Source organism: Pongo abelii, chromosome 1, assembly GCF_028885655.2.
Source record: "Pongo abelii isolate AG06213 chromosome 1, NHGRI_mPonAbe1-v2.0_pri, whole genome shotgun sequence".
NCBI classification, from domain to species: Eukaryota; Metazoa; Chordata; class Mammalia; order Primates; family Hominidae; genus Pongo; species Pongo abelii.
This window is the reverse complement of record NC_071985.2, coordinates 73,080,206-73,102,689: the sequence shown is the minus strand read 5'-3', so window position 1 is coordinate 73,102,689 and position 22,484 is coordinate 73,080,206. Positions and strand designations below refer to the sequence as shown.

Genomic DNA, 22,484 nt, shown 5'->3' with positions numbered 1-22,484 from the left:
CTGATAATATCATTATTTTAGCCAATATGTTTTTGTTGAACAGCTATTACATCCCAGGCACTAGGGATACTGTAGTGAGTAAAACAAAGTTTCTGTCCTCAAGAAACTTGAAGTTGAAGGAGATAAATAATAGGCAACAAATATGTATGCCAGCTGTTGAAGATTGCTATGGAAAAAAAATGCAGTAAGTTGGGGTAAGGAGTTTCAGGGCTGGAGAGGAGCTAGTTCACATAGGGAAGGTCCATGGATGCTTCTTGGAGATGTGAAGGGAGTGAGGAAATGAGCCAAGTGACACCTTGGAGGGAGAATGAGCCAGGCACAGGAAACAGCAAGTGTAAGGTGGAAGAGACCTTCGTGTGTGCGAGGAAGACCATTGAGACTGGTATGGCTGGAGCAGAATGAGGGAGATAGGTGAGGTCAGAGAAGTATGGAGGGGTGGAGGGGACCATGGAGGGTCTTGTTAGCTATGGTAATGACTCTGGCTTTTACTCAGAGTAAAATTGTTTTCTGCAGCAGTTTCTCTGTACTTGTACATAATCCATGCATATCCTTCACGTCTTTCACATCCATCATCCTCCTTTTCATCTGCTGTGCTCTCACTCTGGCTGGGGCTGGCATCACTTCTGGAACAGGCCATGGTAAAGTCTCCAAGCAAGTCTTCTTCACCTGCCTTGTCCCCCTCTGATCCATTCCAGCACAGTGAGTCCACACTGTTCCTCTGAAAGCACAGCTCTTGTGGAGTCACCCATTACTCATGGAAAGAGTTTGCTGTCTCTGTGTGTCCTTAAGGTTTGAAACTTAAGAGACCTTTTACACTGCACAGCCAACCTTTTACACTGACCTCCCCCTACTTCTGAACAAATACTCCATACCCTTGCCAAAGGTGATACCTCCCCAGTCCCTGACGTTCCCATTTTTGTGCTTATGTTATTTTCTAACATGGAGCGCCTTCCCTTCTACCTTCATGTGGCAAAAAACTTGCTCATTTTTTTCAATTGCTTCTCACACATCTCTAATCTCATGAAGACTTTCTTCATCTTTCTGTTTGATGAGATTTAAGGTTCCCATTACCCCATTGTCCTCTTCTAGGATAATCAATATATTTGACTGATATTTTATTAGATGTGTGTTCTTGTCTTTCCTCACTATTCAATTGTAACCTCTTTAACAGCAGGTGAACTTGGGGCTCCACTAGGCCATTTGATGCCTTTTGGGAGAATTGGAAAAAGGCATCCTTTTATCTGAGTAAAGGCAAGTCAGCATCAGAGACTATGGCTTGACAATCCAGGTAGCAGGGCTGGATTTCTGGACATATTCACTCCTTGGACCAGGCAGCCTTGGGCAGGACACAACCTCACATCTTTATGTGGCGGCTCTGAAAACACAGTATTACCCATTTTTGGATCTCTGGTACTGCCTTACATAGTGTCCTGTCCTGCCCTAAATAAAACCTTGAAATATGTTGAATTGAATTTCAACTCTGTTTTGATGCATGTGAAAACCAAAAGAAAAGAGTATGTTGTATTTGTGCATTTGGGGTTGATGGGTGGGTTCATCTGTGGACACTAGAGCTTTATGTTTTGATTACTTCTTGAGCAATAGTTCAAGAATTGATGGTAGTGCAAGGCCAACATAGAAGACTGTGGGTTTGGAGTACACAGCAGCAAAATGACTCATTCTCAAGTTGATCATTGTATTCTGGACTTGAAGGTCAGTTTTATGTTGAGGCATGCTTTTGCCCAGCTAATAGATTAATGAGTGTGCATAAACATGTCAGGTGTGAGTAGTTCACGCGGATGGGGAAAAAGTAGCAACTGTCGATCAAGCAAGATAGAGGGTCTAAGAGGCAACTTGTCCTGAGATCAAGTTGGGAGATCTTGAGCAAATTAGTTAATGGCTTGAGACTCAATGTTCCCATCTGTGAAATGGCAAGATATTAATAAATTCACAACTTACTTAAAGAATTGTTATGCAGACTTACCACAATGAATGTGAAGTGCCTATCCTGGAGCTGGCCCTTCAAAAATAGTTGTTTTATGTATCAATACCCTAAGTAAACAGAAGTATCCCTGGTACAGAAAGAACCAAGAAGAAACAAAGTAGTGGAGATGGTTATTGGTCAGTTTTTGAATTCCTGTGCACTTTCTGTCCTGGGATATACATTGTTTTAACAGGCTGGTTAATGTTTCTCTCTCTGTCTCTCCCCCTCTCTCACACATGTGCAGGCTCACATACAATTAAGTGTTCTATGAACTTTTGGCTACGCTTTAAGTATAATTTCATTTAAAGCCATGCCATGTTCCAGCTTGAGGCCACAGATTTAATAGAATGTGACCTTGATTCCAAGTTTTAAGGGAGGAAAAATGTTTTACAAACTATGTCAGCGAGAGTGCAATTTCTCCACCATTTTAGAGGGTCACGCTAATGCCGGAGCATGTCCTGGGGCTCTGCCTGGGCAGCACGCTCACTAATGAGCAATCCATAGCCACCCTTCATAATTTTAGAGTTAGACAGTTTACCTTCATGTAGGGAAGAGTGCTCCAGGCAATGGTCATTGCTTGGGGAGAGTAGCAGAGGTTCTCTCTGGGTGTAAATGAAGTCCCTGGAGGTAACAAGGCATTTTTGTATTTCAGGCCTTGTCTCTCTCAAAGTGATCTTTGGTAGACATTGCAGGCACTTATGTATTCATGTGTGCTCATCCAGGGAGTACAGACTTCAACATCAAGGCCTAGTTGGAATCCTAGCTCAGGGAGACCTTGAGCAGATGACTGAGTCTTTTAGGGCCCATTTGTAAAGTTGAGGGATAAGCTTAAATTTTCTGGGATAGTATACATATTCAAATGGGCAATCTAGTCATCCTCGAAGGCATCTGGCACAAAATGCTCTGCACAAGATTCTTTCCCTAGTATAGCTGGAGCTAAAAATATACTTATTAATACATATTTGATTACATTTTAAATTCTTAAATACTTAATATTTGATTACATATTTATTAATAAATGGATTTTGTTCCTTCTTCTTCTGTGAAGTACTCTACATCACCTTATTAGCATTTCATAAGTGCTCAAAATCTCACCACTTGTTTCTAGTTTCCATTCATGCCACACGTTAGACATGAGTTTCCTCTAAGCTAGTTAAGGCTTAGGGTATGATGAAATAGGACAGAAGAGTTAGTCTGGAGAAAGGAACTTAGGTAGCAAGACTCGTCGGTGAAGTCAAGTTGAGATTTTGGCAATATCTGTTTTCCAGGCTCTTCAGGGGGCCTCCAGGTCTCCTTCCTCATTGGCTCCCTGGCCAGCAGCTGATCTCACTGTTACACTCTTATCAGAGTTTCTAGGAATCTCCTGGCTAGTGAATGCTTCGTTTAACCACTGGGCTCTGACACCCGACTCTGCCTTGACCTCAGGCTTTTTTGTACTCTCTAAATCCAGTTGCCTGTGCCATGCCAGCCCCAGTCCTTCCATGTATTTATGGTCTAGTCTTTTCTGGATCCAGCATATTTCCAGACCTGCCTCTTCAACTCACTGTCATCTACAGTCCCACTGCTAACATATGTCTTCTGTTTGATCAAACTGTGAGGTCTCTGAGACCCCAGGGCCATTGACACAGTTAAAATACCGTCTTAGAGGAGGGTAGGGAGCAAAGAGAAAGCCAGAAGTAAACTTCTGCAAGGAAGAACTTTCAAAGTCCCTTCTCATACCCTAAAGAATGTTAGTGTCAGAGTTTTCAGGGCAAAAAAAATAATTTGTAGATCAAGTCTCTTTTGGCTCTTTGAGGAGTTTTCCAAATTTCTTCTGGGAGGCCCCAATTTCTGTGGCTGGAGTATGGAAACCCACACCTGGGAGGCCTGCTTGTCTTTTCCGTGGCTGTCTTTATCCTGAGCATTCCTGAGAGGTACAGATAGTCCCTGCTAGTGGCCTGGCCCCAGGTTCTGTGGGAAGGAATGCAGCTACACTCAGACATTCCAGTTGCTGCTCAAACCCAGTGGCATTTCATTAAGTCCTGGGCCACTCCTTCTCTCTTTTGAGTGTTTGCTGGCTTGCCGTGGCAACCAGATACCCTTTCTTTATGTTCCCCCCACTTTGCCCTACTCTAGTCAGCTCCATCACCAACACCTCTATGTGGGCATTTTCTGATCCCCTCCTAGTTGCCAAGGGACATAGAAGCTACAGGGTGAGGATCAAAACATCTTCCTTCATCGGATACCCAAAAGTGAAACTGTTTGGAAGATCCAGAAGTCTGAAGTGCATTACACTGACCTTCCTGGTCAGGAGTTACCACGGTGTACATCAAAATGGGTGTGGTAGAATGTGTCTGTCCTCTAACTGTATAGACATCCCAGTAGCTGGCCAGGCCAGGATGATAGTTACACATTGTAGGTTAAGCCAGTATAGGTTAAATTTCAGTGAGCTCAGAGATGGGAGGAGTTCTGGAGTTTCTGTTTCTACCTATGCCAATAAACACATATCACCAGGAGCCTTGAAAGTGCACAGGCCCAGAGCCATAGTCGTGCCTCCTCCATGGCAGGGACTGCCTCTGTGCTAATCACCTGGATGCAGCAGCAAGGCTGGGAAATATAAAAAAGATTGCTACGTCTTGTTTGTTGGAAGGCTTCCAGTTTTGCTGTATGCAAGAACTGTGTGCATTGCCTCCCTCCTCCTAGATTACAAAACAAACAAAAAAAGCATTTAATCAAATTTTGCTGTTAGTTCAGTTCACTCACCATGTTGAACTAATGTAGAAGGGAAGGTGATTTAAGTGAGCAACACGGCAGCATTGCAGAGTGGTACAAAGGGGATATCCTAGCCTCCCATGCTTAACGGGAGCTTCCAGCTGTATGGTCTTAGACCAGTTAATCTAAGTCTGACAAAAAGGAACTGAAGTTTGCAACATCTTATCTGTAACATGTAGATAGTGGTAGTATCTTTTCATAGGGTTGTTCGGTGATTTAGACAAGAGATGCTATGCAAAAATGCTTATATGGTGCTTGGTACATAATTCATCATCAATAAACATTAGTTGCTGTTAAAAACAATAGCACCTTCGGCAACAAAGAAACCTCACATACAATGATCAAACCTCTTAAAGGAAGTTCAATTTCAGATTGAAAAGATCTTCGGCACATAAAAAATGATGAGCAATGGAAACTTGGAACATATTTTCTTGCTACCCTACCCTGTTATGAAGAGAAAGCAACTGGGGAAGGATAATGTTGGTGAAACATGTGGTCTCGTTTCAGTGTCTAAGGAACACTGAAGGGGATTCTGGAGTGATAATATTAGTTGAACACCTACTAGGCGTATTCTTGCCACTGCACTAAGTAATTTCAAGAGTCTTATCTTGTTCCATCTTCAGACTGCTTGTTGCAGTTAGTAAGCTACTGTGTCATGGCTGAAACCCATCCTCTGTCCTCTGCTTCATGATGCTGCTTTTGGAACACAATAAACCAGTTCCTTTTTATCAGTCAGTCCATGTTAGATTTTGTTGATGGGGCCATCAGAGGGAGACTGGAAGGAAGAAGGGAGAGGGGCTGGTGCCTTCCTGTTGGCAGGATGTTCAACTCAGCAGCTTCCAACCAATGGCTTCTCACAGGGGCAACAGCAGTGTATTCCCGGCTCTTTCATCTTTGTGCATTAAAGAACCAGCCTCTGCCAGGCACGGTGGCTCACACCTCTAATCCCAGCACTTTGGGAGGCCGAGGCAGGTGGATCACTTGAGGCCAGGACTTCAAGACCAGCCTGGCCAACATGGCGAAACCCTGTCTCTACTAAAAATACAAAAATTAGCCGGGCATGGTGGTGCCCAGCTACTCAAGGAGCTGAGGCAGGAGTATCACTTGAACCCAGGAAGCAGGAGTATCGCTTGAACCCAGGAAACAGAGGTTGCAGTGAGTCGAGATTATGCCACTGTGCTCCAGCCAGGGCAACAGAGTAAGACTCTGTCTCAAAGACAAATAAATGAATAAATAAACAAAATAAAATAAAGAACCAGCCTCACTATGTTCTTCCAAAGAAGTCCCAGCACCAGGCAAATGACCCCTCTTTTTTGAGGGAATCTAATTTTTAGTAAACCAAATTCCTCCCTTTGCTCTCCCAGCCCTAAAGGTTGTGGCTGCGTCCTGCAGTTAGTATTAATACCTCTGTACTTTCTCAGTGTTTCAGATATTTTTGCTTTGTTTGGTTCTCCAGAACCTTTTCACCAATTCCTGATATTAAATTCTCTCTGTCAAAGTCTTGACTGGAGCCTTACTGATACATTGCTCAAGTGACAGAAACAGATGGAGACTGAAATTTTTCGTCTTCTGCCATCTAAGATACCAAATCAACACTGTTAGGACTTAAAAAAAAATACTGATTTATAAATAAAAATGGCAGCTCAGAAAACATAAGGGAAATGCTATGAAATTGATGTATAAGTAGTGGGGTTAGCAAATCTCAGACATGTAGTTTGTTCTCACTGTATTTCCATTTTCAACATGTAATGAACTTATGTTCCCCTTTGTATATGCCATAAGTTATATATAATATGTGATGCATACATAATAGATTTTTCCTAAGTAGTCCGAACTTTGAGTATTCCACACCTATTTTGGCCCTATAAATTATGCAAGAGAAATGCATGGCACATATCTTGCTATTTGCCATTTCAATATCTGTATGAAGTATTGATCATGCATCTCATCACTCTTTCTGGCCAGGTACAGCTCCATTCTCAGAATCTTTTTCAAGTCAGTTTTCCAGGCAGCCACTGCTGCTTGATCAAATTTAGCACTCAAGTGGAAACCTATTTGTCACCCCTGCAATCAATCTTAGAATTCATAAAAATGTACTTACTTTTGGCATAAAATTGTTATCTTCCAGATTCTCTTTCAAATCCTAAAGAGTTACAAAATTTCTACGTCAGACGATATGTACTAACTTTTAGTTTGGAGTATATATTAATGAAGACCTAGTCAGGAAAGCAAAATACATTTTAGGTAATTCCACAGAGGAAGTTCAAAGTGAAAAACCAATTAGAAAGACTTTGGGATTATAGAAGGACAAATAGAGGCAACCTATCAGATTAGCAACATCAGGGCACAACTCCTGCTTTGAGGGGATGGAGGGTCACATGGAGGAGACAGAGGTCACGAAGGAGATGCTGGAGACATCATCTGAGGCAGGGAGAAGGGGAAATACCCTGGCTGCCTTCTTCTTCCTTTCCTCCAATCATCTACAACTCCTCTGACTGTCCCAACATGCTGGAAGCCTGTTGACAAAGGAGTGTGGGAAAAGTTTCAATAGTTTATAAGAGTCAGCACTATGTGATACAGAACAGAACAGTGGAAGGTTGGGAAATGGATCTGAGAACAAAGAGGCAGTGGCTTATTAGGAGTATGTACATTACTGTTATATTCAGTGGTCATCAGGACAAAATGGCATGTAAGGCACATTCAGCCTTAGTTTTATCTGTGGGCACTTAAGTCCTTCCATACCACAGGGACAGGGTGTGAGGCGGTTTCATTTCTAAGTTGGTATTTCAGGGAACACTGCCTGACTCATTGGACACCAATAGCCTCAGGGGCACTTGACATTTGAATTATTTGAAACAAAGGAAGTTGCTCCTAATTATTAAACACAAAATATGGCTAAAGTTCTCCCACTGAGAAAGATAGTAAGGAATCAATTACACTAATTTGTACTCCCATGTGAGCAAGCATATCATAGACTCTAACAAAAGGCAGATTTGGTGAAGAAACATGATGTCAAAACCTGTCTGTCTTTAGGGGAATCAATCCAATTACAGCAGACGCTGCAAACTACCAGAACAAAGAGATTTATTTATTTATTTTCTCACTTCGGAATAGTGCAGACATGAGCCAAGTCCTGGACTCCCACATATGTCAACGGAAATTGTAAAATTTTATTATATAATGTTGAGGTTTCATTTGAAATCAAACTGCTCATTAAATGCTCACTTGATGTGACAATAAAATAGGAGTTGCTGGTGGGAGCAGGGTTAGGAGGCATTAGGTTATCAAAACATATCAAGCTATGCTGTCCTCAGGGCAGTAGGCATTTGTTCCCCAAGCTCTCACCCAAGCATTGAGTGTTACCATGGATGCATGCAGAAAACAGAGACTGGCACAAAAAGAAACATTAAAGCATAGTAAAAGGCAACATTGAACATAAGGAGTGAGAGTCATAATTTCTTGGCTCTGAATCATCCTCACGTGACAGACGGAAAATAAAATAAAAAACCCAAACCAAGCTAAACAACTAAACAAACAAGAAGAGACAATCTGCTCAGCTTGTGAAGGTAATCTACGTGCCCTAAGTTGATTTCCTAATGGCATTACTGGGTTTGCACTGCCCAACCACACTCTCTCTTATTGTCTGACATGGGGTAACTGGGCTGTGATTTGCAAAAATCTCAGTGGGACGAGTCTTTCCCTTGTTAGGAAACTGAACGAGAAACAAACTCATTAATCATGACGGCAGTATGGTGTAAGGGTTAGTGTCAGACAGCCCTTGGTCAAAATGACTGGACTTCCATTTAACTGTGAACTTGGGCAAAATATATAAAGATACAGAGACTCTGCTTCTTCTTTCTTAAGAGTATTTACTTCAGACTTGCAATGAAGATTGATGAATATTATGCAGTTCAAGTGTTTAGCACAGTACCTGGCACATAATAAGTATGGGGTATGCACATTTGCATCCAAAAAGTTCCAAATACAAAGGGACAGAAAAACAAAGTAAAATTGGAAGAAACCCTTCTCTTCCAATGTTTTTTCCTTGTCCCAAATTGTCCACTCCCTTCTCTGTCTTTTTTTCCTAGCTCTGGAACAATTCTCTTCTTCTCCTGGGAATTCCTATCTGGGCTCTAAGGTTTACCCCCTCAGAAGTATTAGGATACAGTGCCCCACCCTTCTTCTTGCTCCCCTCCATGGAGGCAGAGACCCACTTCATTGGTGATGGGGACATTGTGGATGTAGCTCAGTCTCCATAAGTTCTCATCTCCTTTCCACAGTGAATTCACGCCCAGGGCAGGGCTTACCTAAATGTTCTGTGACTGAGTGGATGGAAAGGCACTGTTGACCCCTGATTCAATTATTTTTATTTAAAAGACCCCTGGCCGGGCACAGTGGTTCACGCCTGTAATCTCAGCACTTCGGGAGGCCAAGGCAGGTAGATCACCTGAGGTCAGGAATTCGAGACCAGCCTGACTAACAGGGCGAAACCCTGTCTCTACTGAAAATACAAAAAAAAAAAATTATCCAGGCAGGGTGGCAGGCACCTGTAAACCCAGATACTTGGGAGGCTGAGGCAGGAGAATCACTTGAACCTGGGAGGCGGAGGTTGAGGTGAGCCGAGATCGCACCATTGCACTCCAGCTTTGGCAACAAAAGCAAAACTCCGTCTCGCAAACAAACAAACAAACAAAATCCTTAGTGGCTTAAGGCAATAACCATTTTATTATGTTACATAATTTGGTGAGGGGGGCAGATATTCAGGAGGAGCTTGCAGGGTGATTATTCTCTTTCATGTGGTATTGGTGGAGATTGCTTGGTGGTATGCAACTGGGATACCACCAGTCTTGGGGTCTCAACACAGCTTCATTCACCTGTTTGGTGCTTTGGCACGGTTATCTGAGCTGGGACTGTGGACCAGAGTGCTGCCATGTGACCACTCCAGCTTGGTGGTCTCAGCACAGTGGCCTTGAATTTCTTAGGTGGTGGCTCAGAGCTCCGAGAGCAAGAGTTCCACATGAAAAAATGCTCACCATCACTGGCCATCAGAGAAATGCAAATCAAAACCACAATGAGATACCATCTCACACCAGTTAGAATGGCAATCATTAAAAAGTCAGGAAACAACAGGTGCTGGAGAGGATGTGGAGAAATAGGAACACTTTTACACTGTTGGTGGGACTGTAAACTAGTTCAACCCTTGTGGAAGTCAGTGTGGCGATTCCTCAGGGATCTAGAACTAGAAATTCCATTTGACCCAGCCATCCCATTACTGGGTATATACCCAAATGACTATAAATCATGCTGCTATAAAGACACATGCACACGTATGTTTATTGCAGCATTATTCACAATAGCAAAGACTTGGAACCAACCCAAATGTCCAACAATGATAGACTGGATTAAGAAAATGTGGCACATATACACCATGGAATACTATGCAGCCATAAAAAATGATGAGTTCATGTCCTTTGTAGGGACATGGATGAAATTGGAAATCATCATTCTCAGTAAACTATCGCGAGAACAAAAAACCAAACACCACATATTCTCACTCATAGGTGGGAATTGAACAATGAGAACACATGGACACAGGAAGGGGAACATCACACTCTGGGGACTGTTGTGGGGTAGGGGGGAGGGGAGAGGGATAGCATTGGGAGATATACCTAATGCTAGATGACGAGTTGGTGGGTGCAGCGCACCAGCATGGCACATGTATACATATGTAACTAACCTGTACATTGCACACACGTATCCTAAAACCTAAAGTATAATAATAATTAAAAAAAAAATTAACAACAACAAAAAAAAGAGTTCCAGAGAAGCAGGCAGAAGCCCTAAGGCCTTTTACGACTTAGACTTGAAAGTCACATAGTGTCACTTCCATTACCATCTGTTGGCCAAAATAGTGATAAACCTGCCCAGATCCAAAGGGAGAGGCAGTAGATCACATTTTATATGGGAGGGGTGTCAAAGAATCTGTGGCCATGTTTTAAACTGCTATAGCCATCATCTTCTTTTAATTGCCCCTGCTTGGGCAGGGACTTGGATTCTGATCATTACTTTTCAAGAGGACCTATTAAGTCCAGGCACTTACTACCTGATTGTTGAAGAATTTAAATAGAATCACATATTTTGATGGCAGCTGAGATAATCTCTATTTAAAGTGGCACTGTAGAGAGAAAGAAAGAGATTACGTATTTTGGGCTACCCACCATGAAGCATTTCATAAGTCAGCCTTTCTCAAACGCTCCTACACAGTGCAAGACAAGAATGTGTCTGGGAGGGCCTTTTGCAACATTTTTCTTCAACATTTTTCTTAAATGGCCAAAGTATAAATTTCAGCAGCTCTTATAGCATCCTGTACTTCTTTGTCATAGTCCTCCTCACCATTTTGGTGACAAGTTCAATGCCTAATTTTCCCCATAGGATGCCATAGAGAACAAGCCTGTATCCTCTGCATCATGTGTAGTGTCTAGAATATAGCAGCTGTGAAACAAATACATTTCACCGGCTGCTTATTTGGAGAAGGTTGTAGAGAGAAGATGGGACTCACTACTATTTAATGATAAGTTTATAATTTGCTATGAAATATTTGATTCTTTTTTTTCCAGTTAGAATGATGACTATAAGGCCCATTATGTCTGGAATCTGAAGCGTAACATTTAAAACCTTAACAAGTTCCCTGATGCGTCTAACCAGTTCACTCAGATTACTGAAATACACAACATCCACATACCCAATGCTTACTAATAGCTTTGTTTTATTATTCAGTTAATTATTTCATCTTTTATAGTCATACAATAATTCTCTTTTAAACAACACTGTTATACCTGAAGATGGTCACATTGTATTCTTTCTTCCTTCTACAGTAGTAAAGTGTTTTTCTTCATACTCAAGTTTTTTTAATAGAACATTTGAATATCAAGAAGTGTAGTTAACTAAAAAATAATGAACGGACCAAACTCCATGGAAAACGATTGCACACTCAATTAAAAGTCTAATGCTATTACAGTAGTTCATGTACATTCAAGAGGAAACTCCAGAGGTCTTGGGGACATGGGAGCTGGGAGAGTGTTGGTGGGATATAAGCACCTCCCTTAAGACCTGTTTGGCAGCTTGAAAACTCGAGGTTGAATACCAGTCCAGTACCATCACCCTTTCTAGCCAGGATGGGTTCCTTCAGGCAAGCATTGGGAAAAGTCAGCAGGTTGAGATCAATAGTGTCTTCCAAGGGGAAAAAATCCTCCAGTCAATTGTACAACCATCCTAAGACTTTCCCCTGCCCCGTTCATATCAGCCTTTTTAACTTGAATGTAAGTAGGAGCCAGTCATAGGAGTTGTGTGCATTGTGTGTGCACACGTGTGTGTGTGCACATACATACACACATTAAGTGGGGAGAACTCAAGGGGAAATTGGAGGAAGAAAGTCTTGGGGAAAGATGAGGCCAAAAAAGGAGGGTCACAGAAAGAAGAAGTAAAAGACAAAGATAAAGAAGGTAGAGGAACTTGGGAGATTGAGGGAAAGATAGGAGAGAGGAAGATAGTGTGCCTAAAATAAAAACAGAAGGAGAGGGTGCAGAGGAGTGACTCCGATACCTGCTTCACCCTCTCCCTGGTCTGTCAACTCCCACATCATCCACTTCTAGGAAGGAAGGCATTGGCAGCCTCACCCTCCTTTCACTCAAGCTTAAAACACTGTGTTCTGCACAGACATGAATAGAAGGATGGCAAAACAGTAGCAGCAAAGAGATGCTCTGGGCCTTGTCTGATTGGCCTGTCACATCTTCTCTGGCAATGGTGAAATATTTGCCCCTTGAGGCACTTTAACTGAGGCTCCAGCATTTGCCACAGGTAGGACAATCAATTTTTCTGCGGATCTTTGCTTTGAAAGTAGGGGAATCTCTGAGGCAGGTGCATTAGAGAGTTTGAAATAAATCCTTCAGTGTTTGGAAAGAAGGAGAGAGGAGAGTGAAACCACCCTGTGCTTTATCTCAGCCTCATCACAGGCTTCCTTCCCAGTCCTGAGGGTGGGGAGGAGGGCCATGTGTGGTGGAACTAGGGGTCCCAAGGGTGCTCTAGCTCCAAAGGCTAAGGGCGCACTTTGGCCCCTCCTCCTTCCACTGCACAGAGGGCACGTCCATGCCACAGATGCTTGGGAAAGGTAAAGCTCTCTGCGCAGGTTCCCTGTGGGGCTGACAGCTTGGACAGTTGTGTGCCAGATGATACTGAAAACAGAACTGGGTATCCCAGAGTAGCTAAGATCCTGTGCCCTGGAGACCAACAGCCTGAACTCACACTGAAACTCAGTGTGAGTTACAGTGCACAAGGGATTTGGGGCAAGTTGTATAACCCCTCTTTGCCTCGTTTTCCTCAACACCAAAATGGAGACAAGAATAGCACTTTCCTCAGGAGTTGCTGTGAGAATTCAATGATACCTAAAGTGCTTACATCAGTGCCTGGCATACAGCAAGCACTCAATAAATGTTATCTATCATTATTACTATTTAGAAAAAAACCAGTATAGCTCAATGACTAGCCTTATAGGTCTTGCATCTGTTTCCTGACCTTTCTCATATGTTTCCAAATGAGGAGCCCTGGTCAAAGGCATGGTGGCTGAAGGTGTGTGTTCAGGCCACTGAGTTGTGTGGGACAGCTAAGGCCATTGCTAGTCAACAGGGCCTTGCCAGGCTCTTTCTGAAAGGCTGGGCTTCCTGTTGGCTGGGCCACCATTCGTGACCATGCCAATGCTTGGGCAGTGGGATGGAAACAACACTCTAGACCTTAACTGCAATCAGTGGTGCTTCCCTACACAGAATCCCAGCGACTGGATGGGCAGTGACCATGGTGGAATCCTCCTGCTTATGGTCATCAGAGAAATGATTTGCAAAACTAGCAACACAAGCAAATTTAGCAAGGTGGGATGAACAGAAGTTTTTTGCGATCAACAATAGCTTTAGTTCACTGTAACACTGATATGAAAGTGCTGACCCCTCCTGGACCCAATCAGACATTGGCCAAGCCTTACCTGTCCAAGGTAAGAGGTGTGGGGGTTAAAGATAATCCAGGCACATGGATATATATTGGTAGGCTGGAGAAGTCTATCTAAAGGAAGCATGGGTTTTTTTAAAAAAAACAATAAACTCCAAGCCTTTTCTAGAATGTGGACTGCTAACTAGTCTCCCACGTAGACTTTTCTGAAGGTGCATTTGACAGATGGCATCTTGTTCCCTCTCAAAGATCATGTTGTTCAGAGGAAGGGACAGAGATCTGACAGAGGGAGATTTAATCCCAGTCCTGGCTTAAAATAAGGAGGGATCTCAAAACCCAAGTGGCCCACTGGGGCCTATAATGAAAGCTGGTTTCACCTTTCGGGTATGGAAATAGTGATAGCAAGGCCTAGGAAGAAAACCAGGAGGCACAGACAAGGGCCACCTTCCCCAATTTTCTAATTGTCTTTCTCTGTGAGCAGGGCCAAGGCTCCCAGAGTGAGATGCTTCCTGAGGAATGTTTGAGGGTGGGGCCTGAGGCAGGCCTAACAACTTTCTGGCCTCACCTCTGTTCCCAGTTGCAATGGATTTAGGAACTGAGTGAGCACAGGGTGCCTACTTAATAGACTTTTCATGGAGAGCACGGCAGAGCTCTTGAGCATTTTGGTAAACTTCTCTGGGAAAAAAATGAATGGAACAAATTAATGGCAAAGCAAACCCCAAAGTAATCCTCTAAAGAAATATGGCACTGCATGAAGCCACTGGCTGGCAGATTTCCCAATCATGCAGATGGAGAACATGATACTGAAGAAGTTCTGCAGGGAGCAAGGTCACTTTCTCCCTGGTTTCGATGTTGCTGTGGAGGTTTTAATGTTCCATTAAAAAATATTAAAAATCCACAGACCAACCCAGATGGATCCCTCTTCTTTCCTACTTCATTCTGGAAGCAGCTCCCTGGCCTTATGGTGCTAGATCTCTTTGCTGTCCCCATAGTTGTTGTAGGGGATACTCAGGGTCTGCTCCTCACACGTCTTCCTGAGGTCCCGGCTGAGCTCCGCCCAGTCAAGTCCGTAGGGTTTGATCTCGCTGTAGCGGCACCCCAGGTACTTGAGTGAGCTGCGCCGCAAGCTTATCTTGGGTTCCTGAAGGAGTCCATTGCACCAACTGCTGAGGTCCCCAAGCTGGGAAAGGATGAGACCAGCTTTCCTATGGATCAAGCACAGAGGATACTTAAGTTAGAAAGAAGAGAGGGTCTGGATGAGCACAGCTACTCTTAGTGTGAGACCTAAACTTCAAGAGGGCAGAGTGTGGTGTGTTTGGCTCCCTATTTTATCTTTGGCACTTAGAACAGTGAGTCCTCCAAAAATATCTGTCAAGCAAATGAACGAATAAATGAACGAATGAATGAATTGGATAAATGTTCAAAGTGAGCAAGCACCAAAAAGAAACAGACAAAATGCATAATATTTTAGTGGAAATGCATGCCTTTTAAAAATCATAGAGTTGGCAGGTTTGAAAGACAAATCAAATCAAGTTTCTTTAAAGCTAGTATTTATCATCACTAAATGACAAATAATGTGCTTGACTGGATATTTCCCTTTCCAATGCCACTTCTGAACTGGTAGAAGCAGCCGTTATGTTGAACTAAAAAGGATACTAGATGTGACCAATTATGCCTGGATGGAAGTAGCCATAGTATAACAAAGGCAAGGACAATAATGCCCTCAGTTCATGTTGACACAGGATTATCCTTTGGGAAAATGCAGACTGTCAGTTGCACACATCACCTAATTAACCTCCAGGTGAGCTCATGCTCCATTTCTCCACCTCCCTCAGAAAGTCAGGAGGCCATTATCATTGTCACTTAGCCCAAGTTAAAGGAAAGGGAAAACAGAGAAGGTGATGAAGGTCATCTGAGCCATTGCAGATTCCTGAGAGAGAAGGGAGAGAGGAGGGCAAGGTGCCCCAAGTTGTACACATTGGAAAGGAGTGATCCCCCTGGGCCAGAGTGTGAGAGCCTCTGGCACCTAGCTTGGGGGAAAGGACTAGCAACACCATGTCACTAGTGCAGACCAGTGGCACTCACTTCTGGTGTCATAGATAAAGAAAGACTAGAGCCAGTTCTCAGACCTACTGGATTTGACTCTGAATATAGGAAGAGTAAAAGATCAGGATACCCTCATTCAGTTGTGTTTTTCTTATTCTTTAAAAATGCAAGTAACCAGAGACCCATGAAGGAAAACACTCTCATTTGAACAAGGTCTTTTGACTTGGAAAACTCAATGAAGACTACTGACTTGGAAAACTCAATAAACACTATTCTTTGCAGCATTTATTGACTGCTAGTCTAACTCATGGGCAGAACCACTCTTTTCTAGTTCCATCAACAATTTGTATTAGTCCGTTTTCATGCTGCTGAGAAAGACATACCTGAGACTGGGCAATTTACAAAAGAAAGGTTTAATTGGACTTACAGTTCCACATGGCTGGGGAAGCCTCACAATCATGGTGGAAGATGAAAGGCACATCTCACATGGCAGCAGACAAGAGAAGAGAGCTTTTGCAAGGAGACTCCCATTTTTGAAACCATCAGATCTCATGAGACTTATTCACTATCACAAGAATAGCATTGGAAAGACCTGCTCCCATGATTCAATTACCTCCCCCGAGGTCCCTCCCACAACACGTGAGAATTCAAGATGAGATTTGGGTGGGGACACAGCCAAACCATATCACAACTCCTTCCAGAAACTGAAATTTTATTCACCTTATTCAGAGGGAGGTTTCAAAGAACAATAGCCACATTCCTTTCATTTCTCTTCTACTGTTCTGGCAGAGAGCATCACCAAGGGATGACCTCCATGCATTTCTAAAGGGTGAGCTGGGAGAAGGGCAGAGATTGCCATTGGAGGAAAGATTTGAGCTTCAGCAGCAAAGTCAAGGGCTAAGAGTGGAATGAAGTCATGGGAGGGACAGTCATATTTTCTCCAACTTCAATGGTGGGTCAGAAGAAATCAAACAAACACTCTGCCTGCTGACTAAATCATCTTGGGAAGATGATCTGTACTTTCCCTAACAGCCTCTGCAGTTTGGCCAAGCAGGTTTTCTAAAAGTTGTCATCAACAAGAACTCTGGTGTCCCTTCCTCTCAGTCTGTCCTACTGCATGCCATTAGTTGTTGACAAGTTCATGGGAGGTGGAGAAAGAGGGAGTGGCGGAAGAGGGAGGGACAACATCGGCATCATCTTCAAGAAATGAACAAAGAACTCCCATCATCCTTCCAAAAGAATGAATTAAATTAGCTCATACAGCCTTTGTTGCTGCTTTCAGTGCTCACTTTAAATAATAATAATAATAATTAATTTGGGATTGCCAAATTAATTTTGGAGCCTGTGGCTTCCTTTCTTATTAGTGGTGCATCCAATGTTTTTCTCAAACTATTTTCAACCCTCAGCTCAATCTGGAGGCCTCATCGAGTTTTAATGAAATCGGATTGTGGTGAACTTGAGGGAATCCTCTGTTTGCTCAGAGGAAGTAAGTAGCCATAGACCTTTTCTACTCATCTTCATAATTAACCCCAAAGTGGGTTGATGTATTTCAAAACAGGATTTTTCCTTTCCTGTGGTTCTCTCTGAGATCCATGACACTAAAAAGTCAAATTTTATTTCCTGCAGACTAATGAAACTACACAATGTTTTCTAATATATAGCCATGAAAGACTAGTAATACACATGAAGGAACCTCCTGAGAGGAGAGTGTGCAGTCAGCGGTGGCCTTACTTTACAACAAGATCTACATTTCTTCCCCTGCTTACTTTCTTCATTAACCAATTTTCCTTCTGACTCTTGAGTCACAAGAGAGAAATTTTAAAAGCACTCCAAATGCCCTTAGAAATCAAGATGATATATGCAATGTTAGTGCTTTTCAAATTGTGACATTTATGTTCCCTGACAAAGAACTGTATATATACACTCAATAAATGTCAGAAGAGAGAAGGGAAGGGAGAAGAAGAGGGGAGAGGGGAGCAGAGAGGAAAGGAGGGGTTGGAGAGGGAGGTAGAAGGGAGTGGAGAGGAGAGGACAGTTAGAGAATGGAGTTGATATTAGGGATGAGTAAGAATAAGGTAAAGATAAAGATAGACTATGAAGTGAAGACAATATTTCTTAACACGTATCTACTTTCTAACTCTGGGTTTGTCTCTTATCAAAACTGAGACTAAACAAATTAAAAATCCCTTACATTTTTCTCTCTGGTCTATAGTGGTGGCTCTCTTTGCCCAAGAACTATCACCCTTTATAAACAGGAAATTATTTATGGATTGTAGAAAAACCCTGCCAGATCTTACAAATAAAATCATTTTATTTCAGGAGATAAACCTAATTTTCCTCTTTCCTTCAAAAGTAAGAAAATAGAATGTCCTCAATGATGGTCTTCTGGGAAAGTTTATAACTGCAAGTCACAGCAGGCCAAATGAGGATGATTCTCTCTCCAGTTTGGTCAGAGGTCAGATGGATGGGATGACATTTTTGTGGTACTTTCATTCTGCCCTGTTGGCTGGAGTGAAAGAATTCTTTAAAGGACAGAGGATTCTATAGTGTTGATTTTCTTCATTTCCTTCCTTCCTTCCTTTCTTCCTTCCTTCCTTCTTTCCCTCCTTCCTTTTAAATTTTTTCCTTCCTTCTTCGTTTTCTTTCTCATTCATTTTTTTTCTATTCTCACAGCTCTTCCCCTATTTTTATTTTTTCTTCATGAGCACCTAAATAATTTGGGGACATATAGGTACCAACATTCCACATGAAAATCCTTTTTATCACACCTATCCAAAAATTTCAGTCTTTCTAGGGAAGTCTGTTTTCTCAAAGCAGCAATATACAGTTACGATTAACAGAACAAAAGAAAAGTGATATATCTGCACATTCTTCTCATTTCTTACTTTCCAAGCACTCTAATCTGTCTGTGCAACCTAAAAGCAGTGGGTGTGGGTATTAGACAGTCATGGCCCCTGGGGCCAAGAGAAGTTAGCACACACTATGTGACCCTAGCTCCAGCCAAGATTGATGTCAAGATGGGTCTTTGGCTACTCTCATGTTGCATTTCAAGAGATGTGGTATTTAACTCAAAACAAGTATTTATAATGAATATAACATATGAAAAACCTAAATGCAAAAAATATTTTTAGATATCCTCTTTAATAAAATTCCAAATTTTCTTTCACAAGACCATGCTTTTGACTCTTTGAGTTTCAGGGTTTGGAATGCAATGTCAACATGATAAAAAAGGAGGGCAAAATAGGTCAAGAGCAAAATTTTTTTTCAGAGTTCAGGAAAAGCATTCATGGCTGGACTGCTTAAATAGAGCTTATCCAAAACTAATCTGCATGGACTGAACTGTCTTGAATCAGAGGACTGACTTCTCTGATTGCCTAAGCTCATCCAGGAAATCTCTACAACTTCATGGATGCAGTATTACAGCACAAGAGGTACAAAATTTCAAGAAGTCTTTAAAAGGGTTGACTTAGTTTATTGATTACCTGGGACCTAACTCATCCTCACATCGCCAGGTGAATTCCCCAAAACTCTCATAGTGCTGGTTATAGTGGTAGAGGACCCGGTGTAAGGTAGGGGAACCCAAATCCAGGAGGGTGTTGTAGGCGGTCTGCTGCTCCTTCCCACTAGTGTAGCCATTGAAGAGATTGTAGATCTTGTCTGCTATTTCTGAGGAAGGAGGAAAAGGAAAATAAGTTCATATTTACATATATATAATAATGTATATATACACACACATTATATATGATCTACATCATATAGATATATCACATATAAACATATGTAGATCATGTATAATGTATATACAATATGCATATATATCATGTAGTATATACATACACATATATGTGTATATGTCAATGTGTATGTATATACATATATGCATGTTTACTTATGTGTGTGTGAGTATGCTGTTACTGAAAGAGCATTGAACCCAAGGCCTGAAGAAAGTGATTTGAGTAATTCACTTTGTGTCTGCCCCACCAGGCTTAAGTTTTCTATTCTATAAAATGAAAGGTTTTGACTAGAATCTCTCTAAGGTCTGTTTCAGTTACAATATTCTCTTTTACTCAGGTTTTCTAAAAAGACCTAGCTTGAGGAAAAAGCTCATATATTAACACTTTTTTGGCAAGTGCAATCCCAGAGAAGCAGGAGCGAAGATAAAGGGAAATTAAGCAAGAAAGAAGAGAAAGTAAATATAAGGGAGAGCATGAAGGAGCTGGCCATGCCTTTCTGATGAGCTGACTGCTACATTTTGCAGGAGAGGATGTATGAACCACTGGATCTCCACTGGGTCATTCAGGGGTAGAAGGAAAGAATTTATCTCCAGCTTCCATCCATGATTGGTCTGAGTGTGTTCCCATGGGGCATTAACAACCCTGCACTTCTAGGTGGCATGTGCTTGAATACCAGCGTTCCTGCCAAAGTAGCAGGGCAGCCCTGGCAGCGGGTGGTGGGCATTCGGCTCAGGGATGAAGTGAGGCACTGTCAGGCAGTGCTTGTGAGTGATGTGAAGAGTCTGGAGTGGCCTCAAGACTGTGGGAAAGCAGAACCCTTGTTAGGACCACCTAGACCAGGTGCAAAGGCAGATCTGTGGAGACCCGGAAATGGAATCTAGTGTAAATGAGTAATCTTTCCATTTAATTTATGTCTCTGATATTTCTTCCTCAAAGGCATAATTACTAAGTCTGAAGTTGGTGATGTGGCAAAGTGGAAATGATTTTGTATAGACTTGGCATTTTTTTCTTACAGAGCTCAAAGTACTTCATCATTAAATATTTTCTCTTTTAACTTGTCCAAAAGGAGATGTATTTACATTTTTCTCTCTAAACAGCTTGGAAGCTAAGATCTGGAGAGCAACGTTTTGTCTTGGATGCAGTGTTAATTCTGGGGATGAAGAAACGAAGTCCGCAGGTTCCTAAGCCACAACTTGGCCAATGTGACTGTCTGTTAGCTCGCAGGCATGGCAGCTTGATTCCTTGTCAAACTTCCAAGTGACTTCAGCACTGCTGGTCATGACAAAGTCATCCCTGTAGCAGTTTCCAGAGTTGGAATGAATAAAATTTCTACGTCTATCCTGCCCAGGCACTGCAATTATTTCTTTACTTTTTTGTCGTACCTGTTGCCTATGAGGACAGGAGCCAGACTGTATGCCCTTACTATCCTGAGTGGCTAGCACAAGGCCAGACCATCTAGTAGATCCAAAAATGTTACCTGAATGAATAGAACTTAAACCTTTGGGAATAATTTAAATTTACTTTGGAGAAGAGTTTCTCACTGATATCTCTTGATACCAGGTGACACCAATCCTGTAGCAACCAAACTTGCAACCAGCATATTTAGCTGCATTGCAAATAACTTTAGCATAGAAGTCCACTTAGATTTTCAGGTTGTTAAAATTCTCATATTGTTAAAAATGGAATTAAGAAATAAACAAGATAGTGATTTAGAAAATAAATATCTATGGTATCTCTAGTTGTTTACCGAAGGCCTATGATTGCCAAGAACTTTGCACATGTGAATTCCAATCCTTACACTACCACTGAAAGATGGATATGAATGTGCCTGTTTTATAAATGAGAAGATTTTGGAAAAGGCCAAGTTACCTACCTGTCCAAGGTCACACTGCCAGTGTGAGATGGAGTCAAAACTGAAAACTATGACTATCTGCTGTTGCTATTGTGTACTGATGCATGGGAATAGGTGATGTATAATCAATTTAAGGTACAGGAGGCAGAGTCATGGGATAGAAAATCTGGGATGACTCTCTCTAGTCATGGGCATTGCCCTGATTGGGCCACAGACGCCAAGAAAGAGGAAAGCCTAGTAGTTGTGTAGGGGGTCTGTCATTTCTGAAGTTGAGATAAGAAGAGGCCAAGGGACTCTTCTAAGAGCTGTGTTGTATTCCATGGGAGGCAAGGAGCGCTTGCTGAGAGAAGAATGACCAGGGGGAGGAAAAATGTTGGTGATAAGACCAGAGCTGAGATAGGCAGATCTGGACTTCCTCTCCCACCCCTGCACTGGTGCCAATCTGTGCTTACTTCTTGTGATAAGAAAGAACAGTCCACACGCCAGGCCCTGGTTGTGGTAGTCTTTGTGGAGGAGCAGTGATGGCTGAGGAGGTGCCTACCATTCTCATAACATAGTAGTCATATCCAGCTAGAGAAGACTAAGGGCTCCCAGCTTTTGCAGCATGTGGGATGAGACCAGTTTCTACCACCAACTCCTAAAACCACAATATTCTAGCTCTTGGGTGTGCTTAAGAGCCCACATCAGTAAGTCAGATGCTGTCTTCAGAAAGATCTATGCTCCAGGCTCCTAGAGCATGAATATTTCTGGCTCCTCCTATTTCCACAGAAAGAATTGAGAGAATTTATTTTGTTAGTCTTCATAGCATCTCAAGAATTCACTAACTCAAACAATGGAAAATAGTATAGGTATTTTTAGTTATAATTTTATTCAATTGCAGGTTCATAGAAACCTTGAGTTATTCAAGACAGATACCTGTCTTCTCTGTCTTTAACATTCATGATGTTCAGAAATAGATAAGACACAGATGAAAATATGGCAAAGAGCCTGTCTACACAGCCTCATCACAAAAAACATGATTAGAAAAGAACTGAGATCTCTCAGGCAGCAGGGTAAATTAACAAGGCTAAGACTGAGGCTCTCAGACCCAGACACCATGGTATCAAATGGAGTTGGGCCACACTAG

General features: G+C 42.2%; 1 protein-coding gene across 3 annotated transcripts in view; it reads right to left on the bottom strand.

Annotated features, from left to right (window-relative positions):
- Positions 1-10,557: 10,557 nt before the first annotated feature.
- The window catches only part of ASTN1 (astrotactin 1), a 314,886-nt gene continuing 302,959 nt past the window's right edge, over positions 10,558-22,484 (bottom strand). Inside the window, exons 21-22 of one of the 3 annotated variants that reach the window (XM_054524823.2) lie at positions 19,255-19,438; positions 10,558-14,931 (exon numbers count right to left, since the gene is read on the bottom strand). In XM_054524823.2, the coding sequence (XP_054380798.1) occupies positions 14,694-14,931; positions 19,255-19,438 (422 nt within the window). In that variant the 3' untranslated portion in view covers positions 10,558-14,693. The remainder of the gene's footprint in view (positions 14,932-19,254; positions 19,439-22,484) is intronic. The other 2 variants (XM_054524812.2, XM_024236699.3) reach the window with 2 other exon arrangements.